This window comes from Vombatus ursinus, unplaced genomic scaffold (genome assembly GCF_900497805.2).
Source record: "Vombatus ursinus unplaced genomic scaffold, bare-nosed wombat genome assembly UNPS02014810.1, whole genome shotgun sequence".
NCBI lineage: Eukaryota > Metazoa > Chordata > Mammalia > Diprotodontia > Vombatidae > Vombatus > Vombatus ursinus.
Window position 1 is genome coordinate 20,718,018 of NW_020954588.1, and position 25,040 is coordinate 20,743,057.

General features: G+C 40.9%; 1 protein-coding gene across 2 annotated transcripts in view; it reads right to left on the reverse strand.

The window, feature by feature from the left end:
- Positions 1-6,025: 6,025 nt before the first annotated feature.
- USP13 (ubiquitin specific peptidase 13) overlaps positions 6,026-25,040 on the reverse strand; it is a 139,401-nt gene continuing 120,386 nt past the window's right edge. For both annotated transcript variants that reach the window (XM_027876176.1, XM_027876177.1), the window contains 5 exons: positions 23,845-23,988; positions 23,400-23,566; positions 19,604-19,766; positions 9,537-9,621; positions 6,026-8,485 (listed from right to left, as the gene is read on the reverse strand). In XM_027876176.1, coding sequence (XP_027731977.1) covers positions 8,392-8,485; positions 9,537-9,621; positions 19,604-19,766; positions 23,400-23,566; positions 23,845-23,988 — 653 coding nt within the window. In that variant the 3' untranslated portion in view covers positions 6,026-8,391. The remainder of the gene's footprint in view (positions 8,486-9,536; positions 9,622-19,603; positions 19,767-23,399; positions 23,567-23,844; positions 23,989-25,040) is intronic.

Here is a 25,040-nt window from a genome sequence, read left to right on the forward strand (position 1 = left end):
AAGTATAGTTATTTATAATGACATTTAATGTTGTTTTCTAATGAAACTTTTTTTTAAACTGGGGTGACTACTAGGCTGATGCTAGATTTTTAATAGCAGCCTTCCTATGACTTGAAGAGTGTGTCTCACAATGGAAATGCTGACATGATCCAAAAGTACTATTTTAGAAACCACTATCCCCAGAGACGCCTCACTTCTTGCAGCAGTAACTGCTGGTGCCACCTTTATCTTCATGGAGACAGACACCAGAAGCTGAAGGCCCCTAGAAACAGGGGCAGTTTGAGAAAGAGCTTTCCTCCTCTGGTATGGAACTCAGCATCAATGGCAGAGTCCTCAGGAGCTCTGGATCCGTAGGTCACAGGGTAACCACTCATCAAGGGCTGACTTTGCATTATGACTAGAGGCAAAGAACAATTGCTGGGACTTAGCTAGCAACACTAGGCACCCTGAAAATAAATGACCATGCTCAGAATCACTGCTTTCAAAGCAGCCCTTAGAAGCCACCTCTTTTGTCTTAATCATAGTGACATAGGGGAGCTGGAAAGGACACAAGAGGCCATTTCATTCAACTTTCTCATTTCTTGGGTAAGGAGAAAGAGAAGGGAGAGAAGGAGAAGGAGGAGGGGAAGAAAGAGAAGTAGGAAGAGGGGAAGAAAGAGAAGTAGGAGGAGAGGAAGAGGAGGAGGAGGGGAAAAAGGAAGAAAGAAGAGGAGGAGGAGGAGGAGGAGGAGGTGGAGGAGGAGGAGAAGAAGTAGTGAAGAAGAAGTGATAAACCATTATCTCATTTGATGCTCACAACAACCCTAGGAAATAGATGTTATTGTGTTCTCATTTTACAGTTAAGGAAACTGAGGCTGGCAGAGATTAAGTGACTTACCTGGGCTCATACAGCCAGTGAGTGTCTGGCCCCAAATTTGAATTCAGGTCTTCCTGACTCCAGGTCCAGACTCTATCCATCACCCAACCTAAATGACACTGCATAACTGAAATCCTGGTTATCATTTAGAAAGAAAAGAAAAGCAGCCAAAGGTTGTGAAGATGTAAGAATATCTTTTAATTTAAAACATTGGAACTAGAAATCACATATCCCTTTCCATCACAGTAAACACTCTTCCAAAACATCTGTGGGGCCGTATCAAGCAAACAATTGTGCATGGTATTGGACAGAATCCATTCATCCCAAATATAGGCACAAACCCCAACAAGCTAAGATCGATTAGGAAAGGGCTCCTGTTTATTAACACAAGGAGTAGACAGATACCCCAAACAGCTACTATGGGCTTGGTAGTTTCCCTGAATCCAGTGGAAAATTAATGGGGAGAAGATTGTCTGAGGCATGGAAACCAAAAAGGAGACTCTGGGAACAGATGCACTCAGGTGGCAAACTCCCACAACCTGTGAAAGACGCTTAAAATTATGAAAAACAGGTCCTAGCCTCAGCTGAGGGTTGATTTGTAAGGTGTATACAGTAGACTTTATTTTTGGTTTTGTTTTCCATTTTATTTGAAAATTTATATTCAAAAGATTTGTCATTTTTGTTCACTTGTAGGGAGTGCCCATTATGAGGACTTTCTCTACTAATGTATTTCTTATTGAGTCTGTGCCTTAGAAAGGATTTCTAACATGGGGTCCTTGAACTTGTGCTTATAATATTTTGATAACTTTAATTACAATTGTTTTTTCTTAATCCTGTGTATTCTTCTTTTGCATTTAAAAACATTATTCTGAGAAGGGGTCTCTGGTCAGCATAGCGGAGAGTGAGCAGTATTTAGAATCAGGAAGACCTCAGCTCAAATTCCACCTCTGACATTTTCTAGTGAGTGATGCTCAGTTTCCTCATCTGTAAAATGGGGCTGCCAGCATCTCACAAGGTTTTTGTGAGCCTCAAGTCAGATACAAAATGTACAGTGCTTTGCAAACTTTAAAGTGCTATATAAATGTAAGGCATAATTACAACTATTGGGATAGGAACTGGACCTGTGATTTTACTAATACAAGGAACCTCCAAATGAGGAATTTCCTCTACCAATGCAGGTCAGCTCTCTGCAACCAAAAGTACCAGTCTCCTGATTTCGCCACCATTCCTCAGCTGCATCTCACCCTGGATCATCCTTCCGCCCCTGCAACCCCCCTTTCCCATTGGTGAATCTTGCCAGAACCTCCATTTCGAGGCAGGGTCCAAATTGGCCATGTGTTATTCCTCTCAGGGCTCTACTTCTGACTCTCTGGACTTCACCACCACGCCCTGATGTGGGTATTTCCCTCATCCTCAGCTCCCTTTTACTTATTATCTTCCCTTATTAACATATAATCTCATTGAGGATAGGAACTGTCTTTATATTTGCATCCTTCAGGCTTGTTCACTTGACTTGTTGACTTTCCAGCAGGGGTTCTTAACCTTTTTTTGTGCCATGGACTCCTGTGGGAGTCTGGCAAAGCCTATGGACTCCTCAGAATAACATATTTTTTTAATCCATAATTGAAGGGAATGCTACGTTTTAGTTAGAAGTTAGTGAAATTAAATATGTAAATTTTGGGGCTCCTCCATGTTTACAGAAGCCCTGAAATCTATCCATGTCTTAGAGAGTTGCCTGGGGGCACTGGAGGTTAAGTGAACTGCCCAGAGTCTCAAAACCAGGATGCGTCAGAGGGTGGGACTCAAACCCAGGTCTTGCAGGCTCCAAATGCTGCCTCTACAATGATTAATATTGTCAATGATGATGACTTACTTTCTATTTTTAATGAGGGAATCGAAATGGGCAACAAACTCTAGGGGAAATGATATGCAGTCTCTTTTTCTACAGTTCAAATTTCTCCCTCCCAGATTGTGAAGCTTAAGGGTATCCCATTCTAACGAACCCCATGAAGATATGTGGCTCTGGAGAATATGAACTCCCTATATCTCCATGGATCCTGATGATTTTATAGTGACTTCTATTGAATGGAAAATCCATCCATCTCCATGTCAAAGGCATGATTTAGTACAGAATATTTGAAACCTCAGTGTAGTTTAAGACATTCTTCGGATACTCAAGAGGCAAGACCTGTACTTTTCTGGGTATTTTTCCTTGGATCTGACAGAGTTGGGGGAGAAGAGAGGGTAGGGGGAAAATTCTCTTTTTCAGGGACAAGAGGGATGGTGACAAGGTCCTGGAAATAAGGCAGATGCTGAGATGTCTTCAATTCAACAAATATTTATTAAACACCTACTCTTTGCCAAGCACTATGCTAGGCACTGGGGACACAAAGCCAAAAATGAAACAGGCCCTGCCCACAAGGAGCTTCCATACTATTAGTGGGAAAGAAAAAACACCAAGCCCCAAAACTTGGAAACAACCAATAATAATAGCAACCCTTCCCCAGGCACCCAGCCTTAGTCTCACATTACGGATTTTCATTAAAAAACCTAATACAATGAAGCACCTTGGATGTCCTATTAAGTGACTAAAAGAGAAATCTACCTATTTGCTCAGCACACAGTAGGTGTTTAATAGATTTTGTTGAATATTTTTCCTATTTCCCTCCCTCCTTTAAAGAGACCATTAATATATCACATAAGATCAAAGTAGATTCCTAGTTTGCTGCGGGTTTTATAAGTCAGACGAGATTAAAAATTTGGAGCTAGAAGAGCCCTCAGAGTCCATCTAGCCCAAACCCCTCATATTACAGATGAGGAAACTGAGGCCTGGAGAAATTAAGTGACTTGTCCAAGATTGGAACATGGGTCTTCTCACTCCAAACCCAATGCTCTTTTCACTGCCTTGAGGCAAAAGTGAAATATATGATGTACTGCAGAAACTGAAGCCCGAACGAAGATGAGAAGGGACTTGCCCAGGGTCACTGAAGTAAGAGTTAGCAGAACCAGGATTCAGATCAGGATCGTCAGATTCCAAAGGTAGCAGTTTTCCCACTTCTCCACTCTGCCTCCTCCTCAGGACAAGATGATGACTTGAAAGTGGAGGTTTTCCAAACAGGCACCTTCTTAGTAGCTCTGGTTCTCCCCACAGATGGAGAGCAAATGGTATTTACATCAAGAGATTTCCAATAGCCATGTGATGAGAACGCTTGCTCACTCATAGAACATTCCAGTGTGCTAAGTGCATCTCTCACACACACAAAATTCCAGTTTCCAGTTGAAGTTCAGTTCGTATCCTCATGGAAGGTTGGCTGGCCCATTCCAAGTCTACTCCTGGGACAGCTGCCATGTTTCCCAGATGACTGTAAGAGGGGTTTGTTTGTTTAAAAAGGCTGGAAAGGAAACCACTTTTATTTGATCTAATCAAGAATTTCACATCCTGGGGCCTGGTGGGGGGAGGAGGAGTGGACAGGTACAAAACCTGTCTGGATAGAAACAGCCCTTTGTTTCATAAGGCAGATAAAAAGCAATATTTGTGCTCTCACATCCCAATAGTAGGGTCAGGCAGAAAAGGAATATTTTTCTGCTTTTACCTTGTACCCCATTATCAACAACTTTTAAAATGAAGTTTAACATCACAGAATAGTGTGGTATAAAATCCTATTTTGTTCAACATATACATGCTATGTTCCAGGGCATTTAGCTTTATGCCCCAGAAAATGCTGACTATTGGACATAGAGTCCCATCGCAACAGTCCCACGCTGGAAAGGACCTTAGACATCAGTCATCCAGACCCTTCCTCTCCCTTCATTTAAAGATGAGTCAATTTCCCCAAAGAGAGGAAGTGACTTGACCAAGGTCTTACACAGAATCAGTGGCAGAACCAGGGTTCAAACCAAGTCAACTTTTCCTGGCTCCAAACTCAGTGTCATTACACTGCACTACCTCAATCCTTAACAACAGCCTTGAAAAGAAATTTGGGTGTTTTGTCATTTGTCGTTTAAAAGCTCACAAGCATTGCTTCCCTGGGCCCACTTTCTCCTCCCCTCCCCCAAAAAAATCAATCTGACTCCTTGATGGTTTGTAAAAGAAAGGAAATATCTCCAGAGTCAGAGGATCTGGGTTCAAATTTCCTCCTGGATGCTTACTATTTGTATGACGTCAGGCAAGTCACCTAACCTCAGTTTTCTTATCTATAACATGTGCCTGAATTGTGCCCTTCCAGCTCTGCAGTTATGATCCTGTGGTCTGGGAGTCAGGAGAGGGAAGAGCTGAGGTTAGGAGTCAAGCAGACCTGGGTCATGGTTTTGGCTGCACTTCTAAGTAGTTGTGTGTTCCTGGGCCTCAATTTCCTCATCTGTAAAAGGAACAGCTTGGATTGAATAAACTCTAAGGTTATGGCAGCTAGGTGGCACAGTGGAAGGAGCCCTGGGCCTGGAGTCAGGAAGACCCGAGTTCAAATCTGGTCTTACTAACTTAGCTGTGTGACCCTGGACAAATCACTCTAACCTCTGTTTGCCTCATTTTCCTCATCTGTATAATGGGGATGATAATAGCACCTACCTTTGGGGGTTCTTGTGAGGATCAAATGGGACATTTATAAAGTGCTTTGAAAACCTTGAAGCACTATTATAAACTCTAGCTGTTATTATTGATAGCTATTAAAGGACCTTAGGGGTTATCTGCTCTAACCTCGTCATTTGACAGGTGAGGAAATACCTAGCTCCAAGTCACACAGTCAGTAACAGAGAAGGGATTTGATCCCAAGGCCTCTGACTCCTAAACCAGAGAACTTTCCACTGTTCCACGTCATCTCTCAAGAAGCCCTGGGTTCAAGTCCTGCCTCTGACATATACTAGTTGTGCAGCCACAGACAAGTCACTTAACCTCTGGGTGTCCCAAGCAATTCTCTAAGAGTAGGAATTATTGATCTCTGTAGATGGAAGGAGTTTCCCATGCTGAAGAAATCACAGCTCTGGACCAAAATTTTTTAAAATGGAAGGAAGGGAGGAAGGAACGAAGGAAAAAGGAAGGAAACAAGGAAGGAAGGAAGGAAGGAAGAAAGAAAAAGAAAGAAAGAAAGAGAGAGAGAGAGAGAAAGAAAGAAAGAAAGAAAGAAAGAAAGAAAGAAAGAAAGAAAGAAAGAAAGAAAGAAGAAAAAGGAAGGAAGGAAGGAAGAAAGAAAGAAAGAAAGAGAGAGAGAGAGAAGGAGAGAAAGAAAGAGAGAAAAAAAGAAAGCTATTCACTCAGTCCCAGGGACCCCTGTTACTTTCAAGTGTTTTAAGAGTACAATTTACTTGTGCCATCTACCTCTAAAACCAAAGATCTGCACCACTCTCTAGACCAAGAAATCAGATAGAGAAAGTGAAGGCATCCTCTCCATCTATCCAATTTTAATTGATATTTTTCAAGTCAAAGAAGCTATCAACTGGGAGAGGGGACCCATCGTGAGCTAACAGCACCACCTAATGTTTGCAGAGGCTTGCCACTTTAAAGTACCAAGACAACTATCATTTCATCTCATCCTCCCTCAAACCACAGAGGGAAAGCATTCTTCTCCTCTTTTGACATACGAGGAAAAGTAAGGTGCAGGAAAGTGAAGGGATTTGCCTGAGATCACCAAGTCAGTGCAGGGCAGGGTCTGGGGCTCCTGACATTTTGCCTGGTGTGCTTTTCTCATTTTACCATAGAAATGCAGCATGATGGACCCTGGACTTGGAATCTGATGATTTGGAGCCAAATCCAGGCACTGCCATTTAAAAGCTGTGTGACCTGAGGCAAATCACATCATCTCTCATCTCTCTGGGCCTTAGTTTTCCATTCTATAAAATAAGGACTTTGGACTGGATGACCTCTAAGTTCTCTCCAAGTTCTAACTCTCCAATCCTATGACCCATACTGTTGTTGTCCTCCTTTGAGAACATCTGGGTCCTGATTACCAAAAGGCTGTTTCTAATTCAGCACACTATACAGTTGGACTCAAGTTTTACCCAGAACAATCAATCTCAACTCACTTGGAGGAGTAAGTAAGAAATTCATTGAATAGTATAAACACCAAATATCCTCAGAAACTTAGGGCAAGGCAGAGGGAACATGAGAAAAAGTTCAAGTTTCACATGATGTTGATAGCAATTCCAATAGTCTCAAAGGTTCTGTTCTGATACTAGGCTGGTAATCAAATACTGACCTACGGAAACAATCAGACTGATCTTTTCATAATATAGCAACCAATGAATTCACTCTGCCTTCCAAAAGTTTCCCATGATCTCTGCTGGCCAAAACAGATAAGTGGAGAAAAGCAGCCAGGGGAAAGAAAGGGAGAACAATTGAACAGAAGAGGCACCCAGAAAACATAGGGAAAAAAGGCTGGTGAAATGTTCTGGCAGAAAGGGCTATGACCATTGGTCTGAGGGTGGGCCCTGCAAGGTCTTGGGGAGCTGACCCATGAGGATGCACCAGAAAACTTGATAAGGATCAATTAGCTATTTCACTAGGAAATGGGGCCTATGCTTTTGGCAAGACTTGAAACAATTCACCACCTTGGGCAAAGCACCAGAGCATGCTAAGAATGCATGGTGGTGGAGAGCTGGGGTGTCACTTATTCAGGGGAATTTCTCATAGCAGCTAAATGGACACACCCCTCTTTACTCTTGAAATCTAAGTGGAAAGCTGAGTTCTGATTGTTCCTGAGGTATAGATCCCTTCAAAGGCTTGGATGCTTCTTTGCACCACACCCAATACCAAATGGTTCAGTATTTAAAATAACTCAACCATTGAATTTCAAGTGGATTGTACAAGATAATCTCTCTCTCTCTCTCTCCCTCCCTCTCTCTCTCTCCCTCTCTCTCTCTCTCTCTCTCACACACACACACACACACACACACACATATACACACACACACAATTAGGTTATGAATATTGGTTTGACTCAAATTTAAAATATTTTCATGGCAGATCTTCTAATATATTACATATGGATAGATCAGAATTTATCATCTGTGATTAGGCGGGGGGGGGTGGGGTCAAATCTAAGGCCAATGTGAGATCACCTCTATTTTTTCCATATGAGGTAATATGGAGCTCTTTCTTAGGATCCAGCAGGGCCCTGCAGGTGGGAAACATGAATTGGTTTCAGTGAAGATCTCTAACGGTCATTCTGGGCCCCCAAAGTCCAATGAGAGCTTAGAATTCACTGCAAAGCCCTTTCATATTTTTGGCTTTTGGGCAGCTAGCCCAACTGGCAATCCAGAAGCTTCTGAACATCTTTTCCTTGGATGTTTACCAAAAGAAAACAATCAGCCATCTAGGATGACAGAAGAGAAATTTTCCGACTACTACTCCAGAAGGCATTAAAAAGCCAAGGGGCTCTTTAATTAAACTATAAATACCACATGGATTCCTGGGTGTTCGGCAGTCCCAACTTTTTTCCTTTGTCTTTCTTCCTCTTCTTCTTCTTTTTTTTTAAGTTTTTTAAAATTTTTTGGCAAATTATGAAGGCATATGGCATCTTCTGGGCAAGGAATATATCGGAGGCCTAGCTTGATATCCTGTGGTAAAAGTACATGTAGCCCAGGTCTTTGGGGGGCCTTTCTGAGGCACACACTTTATGGTCATTGTAGATCACCCATCTGCAAGGAAAACATAGAAGCAATGGATGCATTTACAGTCAATTAGAATCAGGAGAACTTGTTTCCTCTCAGAATTAATTATTATTCACACAATAATAATTGCTGGCATTTATATGACACAAGGTAATGGGGAAAATGAGCACAGACTTAAAACTGGGAGAGATCTCAGAGACTTCCTTGTCCAATCTCTTCATTCCACAAAGAAAGAAATTGAAGTCTAGGGAAATTAGGGACCTGCCTGGGTCCTACATCAGAGTCAGGATTTGAACCCAGGTCAAAGGATCATCACTCTCAAGCTTTAGAGGGACCTCATCAGCCATCTAACCCAATACTCATGGAATTCTCATGGAGGACCAAGAGACAGCAAGTATCAGTCTGAAGAGGCTGCCAAGGGCAGTCCCATTCCAAGACCAGCCCCAAGCCTCCAAGGTCCTTGATAGAGCACAGAGGATATTTAAGTATACACAAGACAAGGCCTGGTAGGATGGGCTTTATCTGTGATTCCATCTGAGTTGGTACTTACAACCCTTCTAGCTCTTAGAAGCTGGTCTTAGCTGCAGTGACCAAAAAAATAGGTCATCCTGGTACCAACCAAAACTTAGCCATGCTGGCCTTCCTAGAAACCTGACCAGCTTGGGAGAACCCACCAGACTTTGTGCTCTATAAGCAAAATCTTCGAGATTCTGGACCCATTTAACGCCCTGATGAGTTGGAAAGACCTGACTTCAAATCCTGTCTCAGACACTTAACTGTGTGATCCTGGGTAAGTCGCTTAGTCACTGTCTGCCTCAGTTTCCTGATCTGTAAAGTAGAGAATAACACCTACCTCAGAGAATTTAAAGAACATATATAGAACACTTTGAAAACTTTAAAAAGCTATATAAATATTATCATCATCATTAACATTATTAAGCATCATGGAGAAGAAAAGGTGCTAAAAATCCATCTTCGCTAAATAACCAATAGTGCCCAATAATGAATGCTATTTGGCTAAGCCAGGAGCAGTTTTGTGAGAGCTAAGCCCTTTTCTTCTTTTCCAAGATGGACTCACCTGCCTTCCTTTTTGATATGACAAACATAATGGCCGCTCATGGTAGACGGTCCCATGTGACTGATGAACCCAAATAGCTCATATCCTATGAAAAAAGGTGGGGGAGGGGGAATAAATATGATTGAAGGACCAACATCCCCAGAAGTCACCTCTAGCTACATTTTTCATGAAACTATGGAACACTTAAGAGATCACATGGGTTTCTATAGACATTCAACATTACCACCCACCCCCCCCATGCACTCTCTTATGAGAGGCAGTGTAGCATATTGGAAAGAGCCCTGGAATCAGTTAGGAGATCTGCTTTCAAAGCCCACTTAGGCACATTATAGTTGTATGACAATGTACAAGCCATTTCATTTCTCACAGTCTCAATTTCCTTATTTATTAAATTAGGGTAATGATATTGCAATTCTTAAAGAGCCATAAACTGTGACTTATCATGCCCACAAAACAGACAAAAAAATCAATCTGAATGATTCTGAATTCCACCTGAATTGAAATAAATGTAGCATAAATTACCAAGACATAGCTCAAACTAAAACTCATATCTGCATAGGCAAATATGTATACAGGCACACACCCTGTGGCAATCTTCCTCTAAAGGGGAGGGAAAGGAGAGAGAAATGGAGACAGAGAAACAGAGACAGAGAGAGACAAAGACAGAGAGTCAGGGAAACAGAGACAGAGAAAAAGAGAGAGAGGAGGGAAAGGGAAGGAGATAGAGATCCATGATACCAAAAAAAAAAGTGAAATAACCCCTACCTTCAGGGAACTTACACTCTAACAAAGTAACATATATATGTCTAGCTACTTTATTAGATTCCATTTAGTCTTGGACTATACTTCTATATCCCCCAGAGTGCCTAGTGTAGGGATTTACATATGGTAGGTATATACAATATTCAGACAAAACAGACACAAGGCAGTCTTAGGTGACGAGGCAGTGATAGCTACAGCAACCAACAAAGCCCTCCTTCAGAAAGTTGCATTTGAGCTGACAAATAGCACATGGTGAAGGGTCAGCACTGATATGGCAAAGCACCTGAATTGTGGCTGGTTATATCAGTCAAAAATCACCTAAGATGCCAGGCAGACAAACCCCGAGGCCAGTCAAGCCTTAAAAGACCCAATACTGCACATTAAAAGCATGATATAGTGAGCCCAAGATGCATTTTCTCTCCTTTTGGTTCAAAACCTCAGGCACACTCAGACAATCATAAAAGCAAACTAATTAAAAGGAAAATGTTTCCTTGGCATAAATCTAAGTCGTATAATTAAAATTAACAATGTTTATCAATACCAGCAACCATCAAATGCATTATTCAAGACCCCCTGCTAGAAGACAGCCCCAAGAAGGAAACAGTAGCTCAGCTGATTTCCAAGACTTCCATAGGCGCCAGAGATCTTAATGTATCTCTGTGCCCCCCAAAAAAAAATCAAAACAGATCAATCAAGGAAACTATATCACCACACACACACACACACACACACACACACACACACACACATACACACACACACATACACCACACATAACACATATGGCTGAGGGCACCCTGTTTTCCTTCCCCCATCTAGATATTTATTTATATTTAAAGCCAGAGATGCAAAGCACAGTGGACAGAAAGAGGGACTGAGTCAAGAAGACCTGTTTCAAGTCTCACATATGACACATACTGGCCATGTGATCCTGGGCAAGTCAACTTATCTCTTAGTGTCCCTCATAACTCGCTAAGACCATAAGGTACAGAATAGTTACTGATCTGCACTGTTAAAGGGAGTTTTCACACTGGGAATTCACTACACCAATAAAATCACAGGTCCAGATTGAAAAACAAAGTCAAGGGCATAAACTATGATTGATTTCTTTTGACAGGGCTATTCCTCACTTAAAAGAGATATCTCTACTCTGTTAATCTTTCCTACTTGTACAGGGTTCCAAAAACCTTAGTGCAGTTTTGAGCTATTAAAGCTTTAAAATAGTTCTAGAAATAGTCTTAGATTTTAAAATAACCACTAAAGCTCAAAACTACACTTAGTCTTTTGGGACACCCTGTAGCGGGCATAAAAACAAAATAAGAAAGCCCCAACTTCTAAGCCCCTGGCTTACAAGTGATCCTGCTCACAAATGGCCATGCCAGCTCTACTGGCCCATGGCATAATACACACACTCTCTCTCTCTCTGTCTCTCTCTCTCTGTCTCTCTCTCTCTCTCACACACACACACACACATATCATAAGCTCTGATGGAAAAACAGAATTTTAGAGATTTGGACTTATAAGTGGAGGAAGCCATCAAAAAACAGGAATGGTAGAACAGACTGTCAGGAAGAACAGTTCTGCTGCTATATGTTGGCCATTGTCCAAAAGCATCTTCCTTCACATTGAGTTATTTTTCACTTTGCTTTGTGCTTCATTTTTTTTTAAATTCCACCAAAGATAGATTTGCTTGGGTTAACAAGGATCTTTCTTTAAAAATGTGGAATACTCCAGAGGCCTTTAAGGAGCTATCAATTAGTCACACCTTAATGTGAGTTTTTGGCCCTATAATTTCACTGGTGAAGGGAACTCCCAGTGATTTCCCCCTACACTTATGCAGATCTACCACTTTTCTACAACTTATAGCCTTAAAAAGTTGCCTGGGGTGCTAAGAAGATAAGTGATTTGCCCAGGGTCATACAACCAGAATGTTTCAGAGGCTGAATTTGAATCCAGGTCTTTCTGACTCCAAGACCATCCACTCCACCACTCTCCCTTTGGACATCAGGTCTCCTAGAAGCTTAGTCTAGATTCTCAGGGATACCTTTCCATTAAGTGCTTCACTATTTCAACTTGTTTTTAAGAGAATGGGGGCCCATGTTTTCAAGACCTGTCCAGGGTATTACTGTTTTATGGTCATATGCAGAAAGTCTAGAGTACAGAAACTCAAGACTACCACCTTGGGCTCTGAGCTCAGACAATCCTCTTCACCAATATTAAAAATGATTGAATATCCACTTAAAACTTAAGAATACCAGAAACAGTTAAATGTTTTTAAAATGTAAGAAGATCTGCAAAAAATATGATGAAAATGACAACTACAGAGAAGCATGAGAAGACTTATATGAACTGATACAAAGTGAAGTAAGTGAAACCAGATTATCAATATATACAGCAATGTAAATAGAAAGACCAACAACAAAAATCAAACTTGATGCTATGGAATTATAATGAACAAGTTTGACCCCAAAGAAGAGATATGAAAGGGAACCTCCCTTCTTTCTTTGGTGAGATGGGGTACTGTGAGTATGAAATAATCAGTCAATAAGCATTTATTAAGTGCCTGCTGTGTGCACCACTGATATCCTTATAGGGAGAAAACATTTGGAGAAAGGGCCACAGCATTCAAGGACCCCTTGTAGGTGATTTGTGGGAGGCCATGGACAAGAATTGAATGGGATGAGAGACATAGATAGATTGTAATCTATGCCACTGGAGTGACTACCCACAATGAGAGATCACAAAGCCATCAGTGCATCTTTTTCTTCTTCTCAGCATTGAAAGATCAATCATAAATTCATGGGATGGACCTGGTAAAACTAATTCAAACCACTGAAAAATATCATATCCCCAGTTTTGAATTTTAAATGTCCTTCTCCCACACAAGAGACCAGGAGGAATCAAGCTAGTAATATAATAATTGGATGGTCAGGTCTTCCCCCCCCCCCCCACTTTTTCTGCAAATAGAAATCAGGGTCTGGCCTCATTACAGAACTAACCTCCCCCACCACCATCAATCTCCCTGCAAGCTGCATCTCTAGTATCTGTTGAAAATAGGTTCCTACATTATGCAAAGGAACTCTGCATTCACCTCCCTTACTGGAAAGCTCCCTTTTTAACAAAGAAGGTCTACAACCAATGCACAGATGTGACTACAATAACATGGAAGGGGTTCTGACTAATCACAACTTAATCACATTTTAACTGCATTAGTAATCAAGTGCCTTCTTAAAAAAAAAAAAAAGCTTACATTAAGTGCAACAGAGAAACACATTTTGCAAATGGCAGAAGCCCTGAAAGGCCAGATTTGAATGCCTCAAACCCTTGCCCCCTTTTCTTGTTGCTTATAAGAAACTTAAAACCTGCCCCTGAAAGGAGTATAAAGTGGCAGTGCATGGGGCCCTCCTGTAGGACCTTTCTCTGCTACCTTCCCCTCTACTCTCCAGCAAGAAACAGGAAATCATCATCTCTGAAAGCCAAAAATGTTCTCCAGCCATAAGTGGCAGGCATTTGCTCAAGGGGCACACACAAAATCCCGCCATAATAAATGTCATCACAGAAAGGGGTCCTCACAAGCAGACCTTTCCTGTGATCGTGCAGATAGTCCATACCGACAATATTTTTGATCCAGTACTAAGAATTCCCTCCAATGAAGAATTTCATAAAAATAAATGCCATCTTTCCTTGCTGTCTATAAGAAGTTCTCTAATTAAAGTACCAGAGTTCATGCTCTTTTCAGAGTACTCTTCACTCATATTCCATGAAGAGCAGTCTATAAAGCTAAGCCCTAGCTAAGCTTTTCTCAATTCTTTGTTCTGCTGGCAAGCAGCAATTATCCTTTACCAACACTTATCCTCCCCAGCAAAAAAAAAAAAAAAAGTTATAACTACCCCTCATAAGAAAAAAAAATCACAGTAACTCAGAAACCATCCATCTAAAGAAATGCCAGATCCTGATGAAAGAAACTAGAAGTGATGAATGAGTTTCTCTGTCTCCTACTGTTTGGAATTCAGGCAGTCCTTGACTTGTAGCCATTCTATTGACTTACCTTGCACGGTCCTGCCAATTACATAATTAAAATCAGATTAATAATTATGGCACTCACAACAGGCAGTATAAGGATTGTGTTGCCTCATAAATCTTCTCTCTGGTATGTTGCAATGTACTGGACCCTATCCCCCTGACTCTGAGCTTCAAAGAGCCTCATCTCACCTTGTACAGCTCATGTCCTGAGGCTTTCTCAGCTCCTGGCTGTGCCCTCCAAGTCCCAAGGTCCTTCCTTTCCCAGTCTGTGCTGCCCCTCTCCTAGGAATCTCTTAAATAAGTAAAATTTAATAAAATTTTATGTGAATAATTATATTCTCTGCCCAATAAATTTACACAAGTATTAGATATCTTTATACTAGGCAGGATAAAAATATATAATTCAATATTGAATAAGTATGGCATTTGAGGTCACTTCTATGAGACTTCTATTAGCACTTTGGGGATCAGAGATGCTTCAGCACCATGGCCAGTGGGCAGTTAAGAATAACTGCTAGTTCAACTCAGAGGATCTTTTCAGCTTATGGGCATTACACTACCACTGTGGCAACAAGAGGGCTAGATTCTACAGTATGCCAGTAGAAGTGCTATTCCTAGGCTCCCAGACACAGTCTTGGTATGAAGTGATGGTGTTTCTCTACCTTTATTGACCTTTCCCACCTCCTTGCAAGAACACTACCAAGTGCCAGTCATAAAACCCTACATACCTGAGGGAATGACACACAAATACATAATCTCTCATCCAGCTATTTCTCTTCTAGTCATTTCATTGGTGAAGAGACATAAAGGCACACACATGTCAAAGAATCTTCTTCTTAGGGAAGCCCAAATGATGTGCTGGTACCCATCCCAGAGCTTCACCTGGATCTTACTCTTACAAAATAAATTCAGCTGATAAAGGACATCAAAATGCACTAACCTAATTAAACATATAGGCCTGGTACACCTCTTCCTCCTCTTAAATATACCCAGTAACTGTGTCCCATCACCCACCTCCCAACATTTCTGCTCAGCAGAGAGTGACTCGTGTGCCAAGCACTGTGCTCAGCACTGGCGATAAAAAGAAAGGCAAAAGACAGTCTCTGCCATTAAGGAGCTCACAATCTAATGAATTCACAGCATTTGGTTTAGTTGATGTCTTGATTAGTTTTGCTAAACTCTTTTTTATTCTTTGTTTTAAAAGATGAATCTGAGAGGAATATTAGAGAGGGGTATGTTGGGAAATATAAATAATGTAAACATAAAAGATACTGATAACTTGGTTATGTAATAAAATAAATATATAATGAATGTTACATATAAATATTATGTAATAAATAATGTGTAAAAATAGTAGACTACATTCCTCCAACAATGCTATTCTACAAGTCACAGAAGAATACAATCTCTGAGGAATTAAAGCTATTAGTCACCCAAAAGGCAATGGATGTACTTAGTAAGGTGCAGCATATTACCAATGAGTAATTAATTACCTAGGACAAGTAGTGTAAAGTATATGATCAAATGCACAACCGTTAAAAAAATATGGACCAGTCATACAGCAAGAGCAGGAGGTTAACTAATACACAGGACCAAATCACACCCCACCAAGCCCCACTCTGAATGCTGGCCATGGTGCTGAAAGGGCTCTAACCACAATAGATCACAGTCTATCAGCCTCCAAGGTTTGTAACCTTGGTGTTTTCTTTGAGTCTTCCTAGAATGCTCTCATTATTCTGATTAGTGATTGCTTTCACCAAACCACTCTTTCAGGCAATACCAAGCTATGCTTTGCTTCATTCCTTAATCCCTGGCCAACTTCTCACCAGTTGAATCCTCCCTACACAGACACACAGACACACAGACACACAGACACACACACACACAAACACACACACACGGAATTGTCTCCGCCACTGCTTCTGGAAAGGGTATGTTAATCTAATCCCCTAATGACTCCACTCCAGATGACATCCCTATAATGTTCTGGACCAAAATTCTCTTATCTAGTCACTGGTCCCCCATTCTCTTCCTATTAGAATACAAGGTCAAGGGCAACAATTGTCTTTGCTTTTGTTTTGTATGTCTTTAGTACAGTGCTTGGCACATCCTACCCACTTATTAAATGCTCTGCAATGGAATGGAAATGGAAAGCTGTGGATATCCTGCAGTATTCATTTTCATGAGATTTGACCCAGAATGCCTTCCAACATAAAGACCATGGGGATTCAAAAGATTAGTGAAACTTTTTGAAGTGCTCAATTTTTAATTCAGTAGAGCACATGAGGCACACAGTAGGACACCTACAACATTTTAATGCTACAAAGCTCTTTATGTACATTATTTTGTTTGGTCTTTATAATAACTATGGACAAAGCAAGTATTATTATTCCATTTTATAGATAAGTAAAGCTGAGGCTAAGTGCCTTGCCTGGAATCACTCAGCTAGGAAGTGATATCACCAGATCCTGAACCCAGATCCTTCTGAATCTAAATCTATTGCTTTTTTTTCACCACAGCACTTTCCATCTACAGTCAGCTATGAGTCTAATAAGTCACAAAGAAAGGGTATAGGTGTAATCACTGCCATCAATAAGCATTCATTAAGTGCTTACTGTATGCCACGCACTGTGCTAAGCACTGGGGACACAAAGAAAGGCAAAAAACACAGTCCCTTCCACCAAAGAACATACAAAGACAACATGGAAATAACTATGTGTATACAAGTTATATATAGTCTAAGTGGAAAGTGATCTCAGAGGAAAGACACTGGCAGTAGGGAGAACTAGGTAAGACCTCTACAGAAGGTGGGATTTGACCTCAGTCAACTATTAAAAACCTGAAGGAGACTTGTTGGTGCCATCTGCCATCCTCAGAAGAAATAAAACACTTTAGCAGCCTGCTGGGTACACTTATAAGAACTTTCTACCTGCCTCCAGTCTTCTGTCTGCTTTACACCAGCTCCATCTTGTGGTCTGAAGAGTTTAAGTCCCTGTTCAAGAAGGCCCAATCTCTAAAGGGAAGTCCATTAGAGAAAAATTGATTAAGCAATGGCTGATGGGCCATAGTATATGTAATAAATCCAGCAAAATGGATTAGGAAAGTCTTTGACCATTAAGGTTTTCAGCAGGGCAGCAGGACCAATGATTTGCAGTGAGTGACACGAAAGCCCTGACATGAATATAAAATTCAGTAGGAATATGTTCCAGCCCTGACTAACTACTGAATGAAAACTATGTCAATCAGAGAAAAAAGGCACATTTCATATGAAGACAGAGATTTCCTCTTTGTTATATAGAATGGCTCTCTGGGAGGGGGAGGGGGAGTCACACAAAAGAAACTTCAGGCAATGTTAAAATAGATATTGATGAAAATCTTTTTTAAGACAAATTTCCTGGCTTCTTCTAGCTCTGCATCAAAAATTCACATTGACTCAAGTAAGATTCCTACATCCCAAGGTACCATTATCCTTCCAATCTTCTGGAGTTTATAATCTCAGCATTATCTTCAGCTCTTCCCTCCCCTTCATCACACCTATACACACTCAGGTGTAAAACCTTGTCATTTCTATGTCTACAACGTCTCTCACATAGATAAACTCTTCTCCTTACTCACATGGCTAGCAATTAAATTTAGGCCCTCATCATCTCTTATTTACATATTTCAATGGCCTTGTAATTGGTCTTCCACCTTCAAGTCTCTGCCCATTCCAGTCCATCCTCTACACAGTTGACAAAGAGATATAACTATGTCAATCCCCTACCTGATAATCCCTAGTGGCTCCCAATTGCTTCTAGGATCAAAGTAAACTCCTATTTGATTTTTAAAGCTAATGAGCCACAGCCTATCTTTGCATTCTCCATATGTGTCATTCCCCTTCCTCCAATCGATGATCCTGCCAAACTGGTTTTTTCCTCTGTTTCTCACACATGACACTCCAATTCCCATCTCCACATTTTCCAATGGAATACACTTCGTCCTCAACTCAGCCTCAAAGAATCTCTCACTTCTTTCAAGTCACAGCTCAAAAACATCACTTTCTATACAAAGCCTTTCCTGATTCTCCCCCAATTGCTAGCGTTGTCCCTCCCTAACTATATGTAACTACCTTGGATTCCATTGCTTTCCATTTACATTATGCATATGATCATTCTGTGTATACTGATATCAACATATATATTTATCTACGTGTCAAAACAGAAAATGTAACCCCATACATTATACATCATACATTAAAAAGATGTTTAGGGCATGGAAAAGGTAAGTGAACTGTCCATGGTCCCAAAGCCAGTGTAGTCAGGGAGTTCTTCCTGAGGCAGACCTGTTCCATTGGAGAGGAGCTGAAGTTAAGGAAGCTATTCCCGACAAGACTCAGTTTGCTTCTTTGCAACATCACCTGTTTGCTCCTGGTTTTACCTTCTGGAGACAAGCAGAACAAGCCTAATGCCTCTTCCACAAGACAGCTTCTAAGTTATTTGAAGGTAGTTTCAGGTCCCACCCTAACCTAATGGGAAGGAGGGAGGAAGGGAAGGAGAGATGGAAATAGGGAGGGAGAAAGGAGGGAATGAAAAAAGGAGGAGGAAGGGGGAAAAGAAGGAGGGAAGAAAAGAAGGAAGGATGGAAGGAAGGTAAAAAAGGAAAGAAAGGAGGAAGACAGAAGGGACGGAGGGAGGAAAGGAGGAAGGGAGGGAGGGAGAGGAAAGGAAGAAAGAAAAGAAGGAAGGGAAGAAGGGAGGGGGTAGGGAAAGAGGGAAGAAGGGAGAGCGAGGAAGGGAAGGATGAAGGGAGAGAGGGAAGGGAAGGAAGGAAGAAGAAAAAGGAAGGAAAAAGGAAGAAAGGGAGGGAGGAAGAAAAGAAAAGGAAAGAAAAAGGAAGAAAGGGAGGGAGGAAGAAAAGAAAAGGAAGGAAGAAAAGAAGGAAGAAGGGAAGGGCCTTCTCTGAGACCCTTCCAGTTTAGGAATGTCCTTCCTAATGTCCAGGGTCACATTAGCTTTTTTGGTTATCCTTTCATACATCTGCTTCCTGTTAAGCTTGCAGTCCACTAAATACCTCAGATCTTCTTCAGAAAACATTGAGTTCTAACCATGCCTCTCAAATCTCATACTTAGGAAGCTGATTTCTTGAGCCCAAGTGTAAAACTTTACATTTATCCCTTTAAATGTCATCTTATTAGAATCAGTCTGATGTTCCAGGCTGTCTAGATCTTTCAGGGTCTTGACTCTGTCATCCAATATGCTAGTTATCCTCTTCCAGTTTTTGTCAAGTCTGAGAAGACAACTTACTTCCTGATCCATCTCTCACTCTAGGACCATCTGGCTTGGACTCTGAAATAATGTTAGCATTGGCATTATTCTCCATCTCCATCATGTGGGCAATGAACTCGTTATCCTCTTCCAGTTCAGGGTGGCTGAAGATCCAATCCAGGGCCCGCTCCAAATTGTGGTTCTATTGAAAGATACAGAAATATTGCTATAATGTCTGCCACTCCTTTGAACCTTCAGGCATGACCTTTAAAGACAAGATGACCAACAGAGAGGGTGAAAGGGTCAGACTCATCAGCATTAAGTGCTTTCCAGCAACAACTTGGATTCTATGGATGAAACACATGTTCAAGAGGCACTGTGTGAGTCTCCTGAGCAAGAGCTATAATTAAATTCCCTGCTAAATGAGTCCCAGCACCCTGTCAGCATTGCAATGACCACATCGTTCTTGGTTCATCACTGTATATGCTAATACTGACGACGGATGACTGAATGCCCTATAGAGCAGCAGTATTAACCTAAATGCATCCCTTTGTAAAATGAGACCAATAATCATATGCAATACACCTTGAAAATCCCCATGAAGCTCTGAACTGAAACAGATGGTAAGTCCCATCTATGCATTTTAAGAGCCTCCTCTAAGTGCTAAAAGGAAGGGAGGGTTGCTAGAGACAGGTATCTCTGCTTCCATCATTCATCATTCACCCTAGGGTAACTAAGCAGATTGCTTCTTACTGAAGTGATGACTTCACCTCCTTTCAATCTCCCATACCATACATTTATCATCACCCAGGAAATTCCACAATCAAAAGTTTTAATGGGGACCAAGAAAGCAACCAGCAAAACATTTATTAAATACCTACTATGTGGCAGGAACTGGACATATAAAGACAAAAATTAAATAATCCTTGCCTTCAAGGAGCTTACATTCTATCAGGGGTAACAACATACACATCTCTAGATACACACAAAAGAAATACAAGGTGATTGAGGAGGGTAAGAAGAAGAGAGGAGAGGCCACAAACAACTGGGAAGGATCAGAAAAGGATTCATGTAGAAGGGACACTTCAGCTGAGTCTTGAAAGAACTTTAAGAGATATAAGTGAGGAGGGAGATAATTTCAGGCATGGGAGACCGTGAAAAGGCACAGATGCAGGACATGAAGGGTCATAAATACAAAAGAACAAGGTCTGTTTAACAAGAATGTACAGTGCATGATGGCAAATGCTGCGTAATAGGGCTAATAAGGTAGATTTGATTCCTAACCATGAAGAGCTCTAAATGCCAAACAGATGAGTTCATATTTGTTCCTAGATATAAAGGGATCCACAGGAGGGAGGGAGAGAAGTAAACAAGCACCATATTAAGTGCCAACAATGTGCAATTATTCTCTCATTTTATCCTCATCACAACCCTGGGAAATAGCTGGTGTTGTTATCCCTATTTTATAGTTGAGGAAACTGAGGCAGACAGTGGTTAAGTGACTTGCCCAGGATCACAGTTATTCAGTGTCTGAGGTGGGATTGAAGCTCAGGTCTTCTTGAATCCAGGGATAATAACAGTAATGATAACAAGAGCTAACACTTACAGAGCACCTGCTAAGTGCCAGGCACTATGCTAAGTGTTTTTCAAATATTATCTTATCTGATCTTCACAAAAATGCTAGGAGGTAAATGCTGTTATTATCTCCATTTTACAGTTGAGGAAGCCGAAACAAAGAGAGGTAAAGTGACTTGCCCAAGGTCATACAGATAGTAAGTATCAGAGACTGAATTTGAACTCAAGTCTTTCTGACTCTAGGTTCATTAAGACACCTAACTCTGTAGATAGAGTACAATGGGGGAGATGGGGGGTTGCTGGGGAGATACATGGTCAGCTCTGGGAAGGTCAAGTAGAGGAGAAAGTCAGGTCAGGAAAAAAAAACCCAAATCTGCCTCTGAGTCAGGAAACCTAGGTTAAACACTTGCTTTTAATACTTATTCTAACACATGACCATGTGGTTATAGGTAAGTCACTGTTCTTCCTCAGTTTCCTCATGTGAAAATAAAGATAATAGTTGCCTGTCCTACCTACCTCATAGGACTATTGTAAGCAAAGAATCTCAAGAATCTTAAAGTGTTATATAAATATGCATTGCTATTTTTTATTATTATAACTACCACTACTGCAATTAACTACTATTACTATAACTACTACTACTACTCCTACAACCACAATTACTAGTACTACCAGTACAACTACTACTACAACCACTATTAGGAGTAGTAGTAGTACTACTACCACAACTAGTACTACCACTACAACAACTACTATTACAACTATTACTACAATTACAACTAACTACTACTGTAACAACTAGTATTACTATTACAACAACTAGTACTACCACTACTGCAACTACTACTACAATGACTACTGATATATCCTTCTCCTTCTCCTCTTTCTCCTCCTCCTACTACTACTAAGGAAGGAAATAGTGAACTTCAACTACTAAGATCCACCCTGAACTTAGCAGCAGAGCTGGGCAGCCAATTGGACAAGCCGAGGATCACAGGATCACAGTTTAGAGATAGAAGATATATACCAAAAAGTGGAATGTGTGTGTGGCACAGAGTTACTAAGCATCATAGAACTTCAGAGCTAAAGAGGACCTCGGCAGTCTCATGGTCAAATCCATACCTAAAAAGGAATCCCTACTCTAACAAACTCAACAAGTGGTCATCCGACCTCTACATGAAGACCTGCAGCAAGTGGAGGTCTAAGTCCTGAGGCAGCCCATACTGCTGTTGGACACTTCCAATTGTTAGAAAGTTTTTCCTGCTCACAAAGCTCAAATTTGCCTTTTGATGACATTCCACCCATTGCTCCTGGCTAGGAATCTCACAGGGCCACTCCAAGTTCTCCTATGCACTTAATCCAGTCTGTGCCCTCCTTCATGGAACATCCCTTAAAATGCTTTAAGATAGGAATGTGAAATTCCTGGGAATGCAAAAGTAAGTCCTGGTTCCTTAGGCAGATCTCCTTCACACTCAGTTGTCACAAGGACTAAAGACCAGAACCTAAAATGAACACGATAAAATTCTTCTGACATAGTTTCTTAAGATGAAGCTACTAGGGATGCAGCTAGGTGGTGCGGTGGATAAAGCTCCAGCTTTGGAGTCAGGAGGACCTGAGTTCAAATCCAGCCTCAGACACTTGACACTTACTACTTGTGTGACCTTGGCCAAGTCACTTAACCCCGACTGCCTCACCCAAAAAAAAAAAAGATGAAGCTACTGGGAGATGATATAAAAGAGGATTTTTATTCTATTCCCTTAAGAATCAGGAGATTAATAAGTATTTGTTTAGTGGGAAATGAATCTAAAATGTTAGATGTTCCAAATTCAATATTTACTTAAATTGAGCTGTTTCCAGAAAATCTCAGAAATGAGCAATCACTCTCTCCAGTATCACACAAGAGGAAGTCAAATGGAAGCTCCTTGAAGACAGAGATTTTGTTATTTTGTCTTTGTATCCTCAGTGTCAAGTATAGTGCTTTGCAGATAAAAGATGCCTAATAAATGCCAACTAACTAGGAGAGGATTTGGATTCCTTTCATCGCTCTGGCTCCATTCTCCACATTTATAACACTGATAGGTTCATGAGCATTAGATTTCCTTCTGGAATTTCTAAACTGAAGACTACAGAAAAGGAGTAAAGGAGTTCCAACAGGAAGGTAGGAATTATTGAATATTACTCTCGGGTTCCTTAAAACTCTCAAATGCTGCTGAAATACCAACAAGTCATCCTAAAGGAAGAGAACTGTGCATCTACTCACCGTGGCCTTTAATGCCTGAATGGCCTGATTCCTCTGGAAGCCCATGGAGGTGATGATGGCTACAATTTCTTCTGGAGGTTGGTTATCCAATCCAATAGCACCAAAAGCCATGGCCCCCATAGTAGCACTTCCTCCAAAACCAGGTAGGGATAGCGGTTCAGCGAAATCTAAGGTAGAAGAGCATATTCAAGCCTTCTCCTTTGGAGTAGATTAGGAATCAAAGGTAAAACAAAGAACATATTGTTCTTTTTGACTACCTAGGCTAAGCTCACCTGTATCAAACTGTCAGGATATTTTTGGATAAACCTTAACCAAATCTAGGGAAAAGAAGTGGTATAAGCCACAGGAAAACCACTTTGGCTTTGAGAAAATGGCTTTATATTCACAATGGACTTCCCAATAATGGGCTTCAGTGTTATTATTCATGATTTTAAAAATTACCTACCAGGCTCTTCCATATGGCCAATGATCCAGTTGAAGGCCACCTCGGGTCCCATGTTTCCAGTATAGTACACAGCTTTCCGACATGCCTCCAGAGGGAAACCCATCTCTGCCAGCTGCATCACAGAGGACTCATCAATGTCTGGTGCTGCAAAACAAAACATACTATTCCAGCCTGAAGAGTGAATTTTTCCCATTTCTCACTCCCCTTTGCATCTCTTCTTCACCTCATCACCTTCTACTCCCTAACCACATACCACCCAAAGAAAATTTTTAAAATCTGCCCATTCACCATAACTATTTAGGCATCACCTATACATCTAGCATGAAATGGAGAATTGTGGAAATTCTTCAAATAACAACAAAAATTGCTCATATTTATGGAGCACTTTACATTAGTCAATCAACATGAATTTATTAGGCACTTATTATATTCCAGGCATCATATGAGGCAATAGTAATACAAATACAAAAAAAAACGAAATAACCCCTAATCTTAGGGAGTTTATATTTTAAACTCATTAGATCCCTTACAACAACCATATGAGATAGGTGCTCTCCTTATATACTTACAGCTAAAGAAACTGAGGCTCCAAGATGTTACATGACTTGCCCAGGGACACACATAGCTAATAAGTATGTGAGGCCAGATGCAGACTTGGGCTGTCTTCTTGACTCCAAGACTTGCATTCTATCCACTGCAAGGGCGCCCTCTTGAGCAAAAAGTAATAATCTCTTCCAAACAAGGAAACATTAAAAGTCTTTGCTCCCTTGTCTATAAAATGGGGCTATTGGTGGTGTCTGTTTAAAAATGAAGTTTTTGATCTTCATCATGACAGTGTGGTTAGTAGATAAAGAGATGGACTTATGAAAGTCTGAGTTTGAGTGCTGTCCCTGATGGGGACTAGACTATGTGACCCTGGACAAATCACTTAACCTCTCAGCGTTTAAGGTAGCTCTCTGATGCTAAGATATGCAGGGAAGGCACCTGTCTGCATTGATAGTGATGAAATCACTGGTCCTGTCAGAAAATGTCCATAAAGCTTCTTCCATTTTGATAAAGAAGGTGAAGGTTAATTCTCATAGTTTTAAAACCGGAAGAGACCTCAAAAAGCCTTCTATTCCATTCTGTTCATTTTAGAGATGAGGAAACTGAGGCTGAGAAAGGTTGAGTAAGATTTGCCCATGGTCACGCAATGA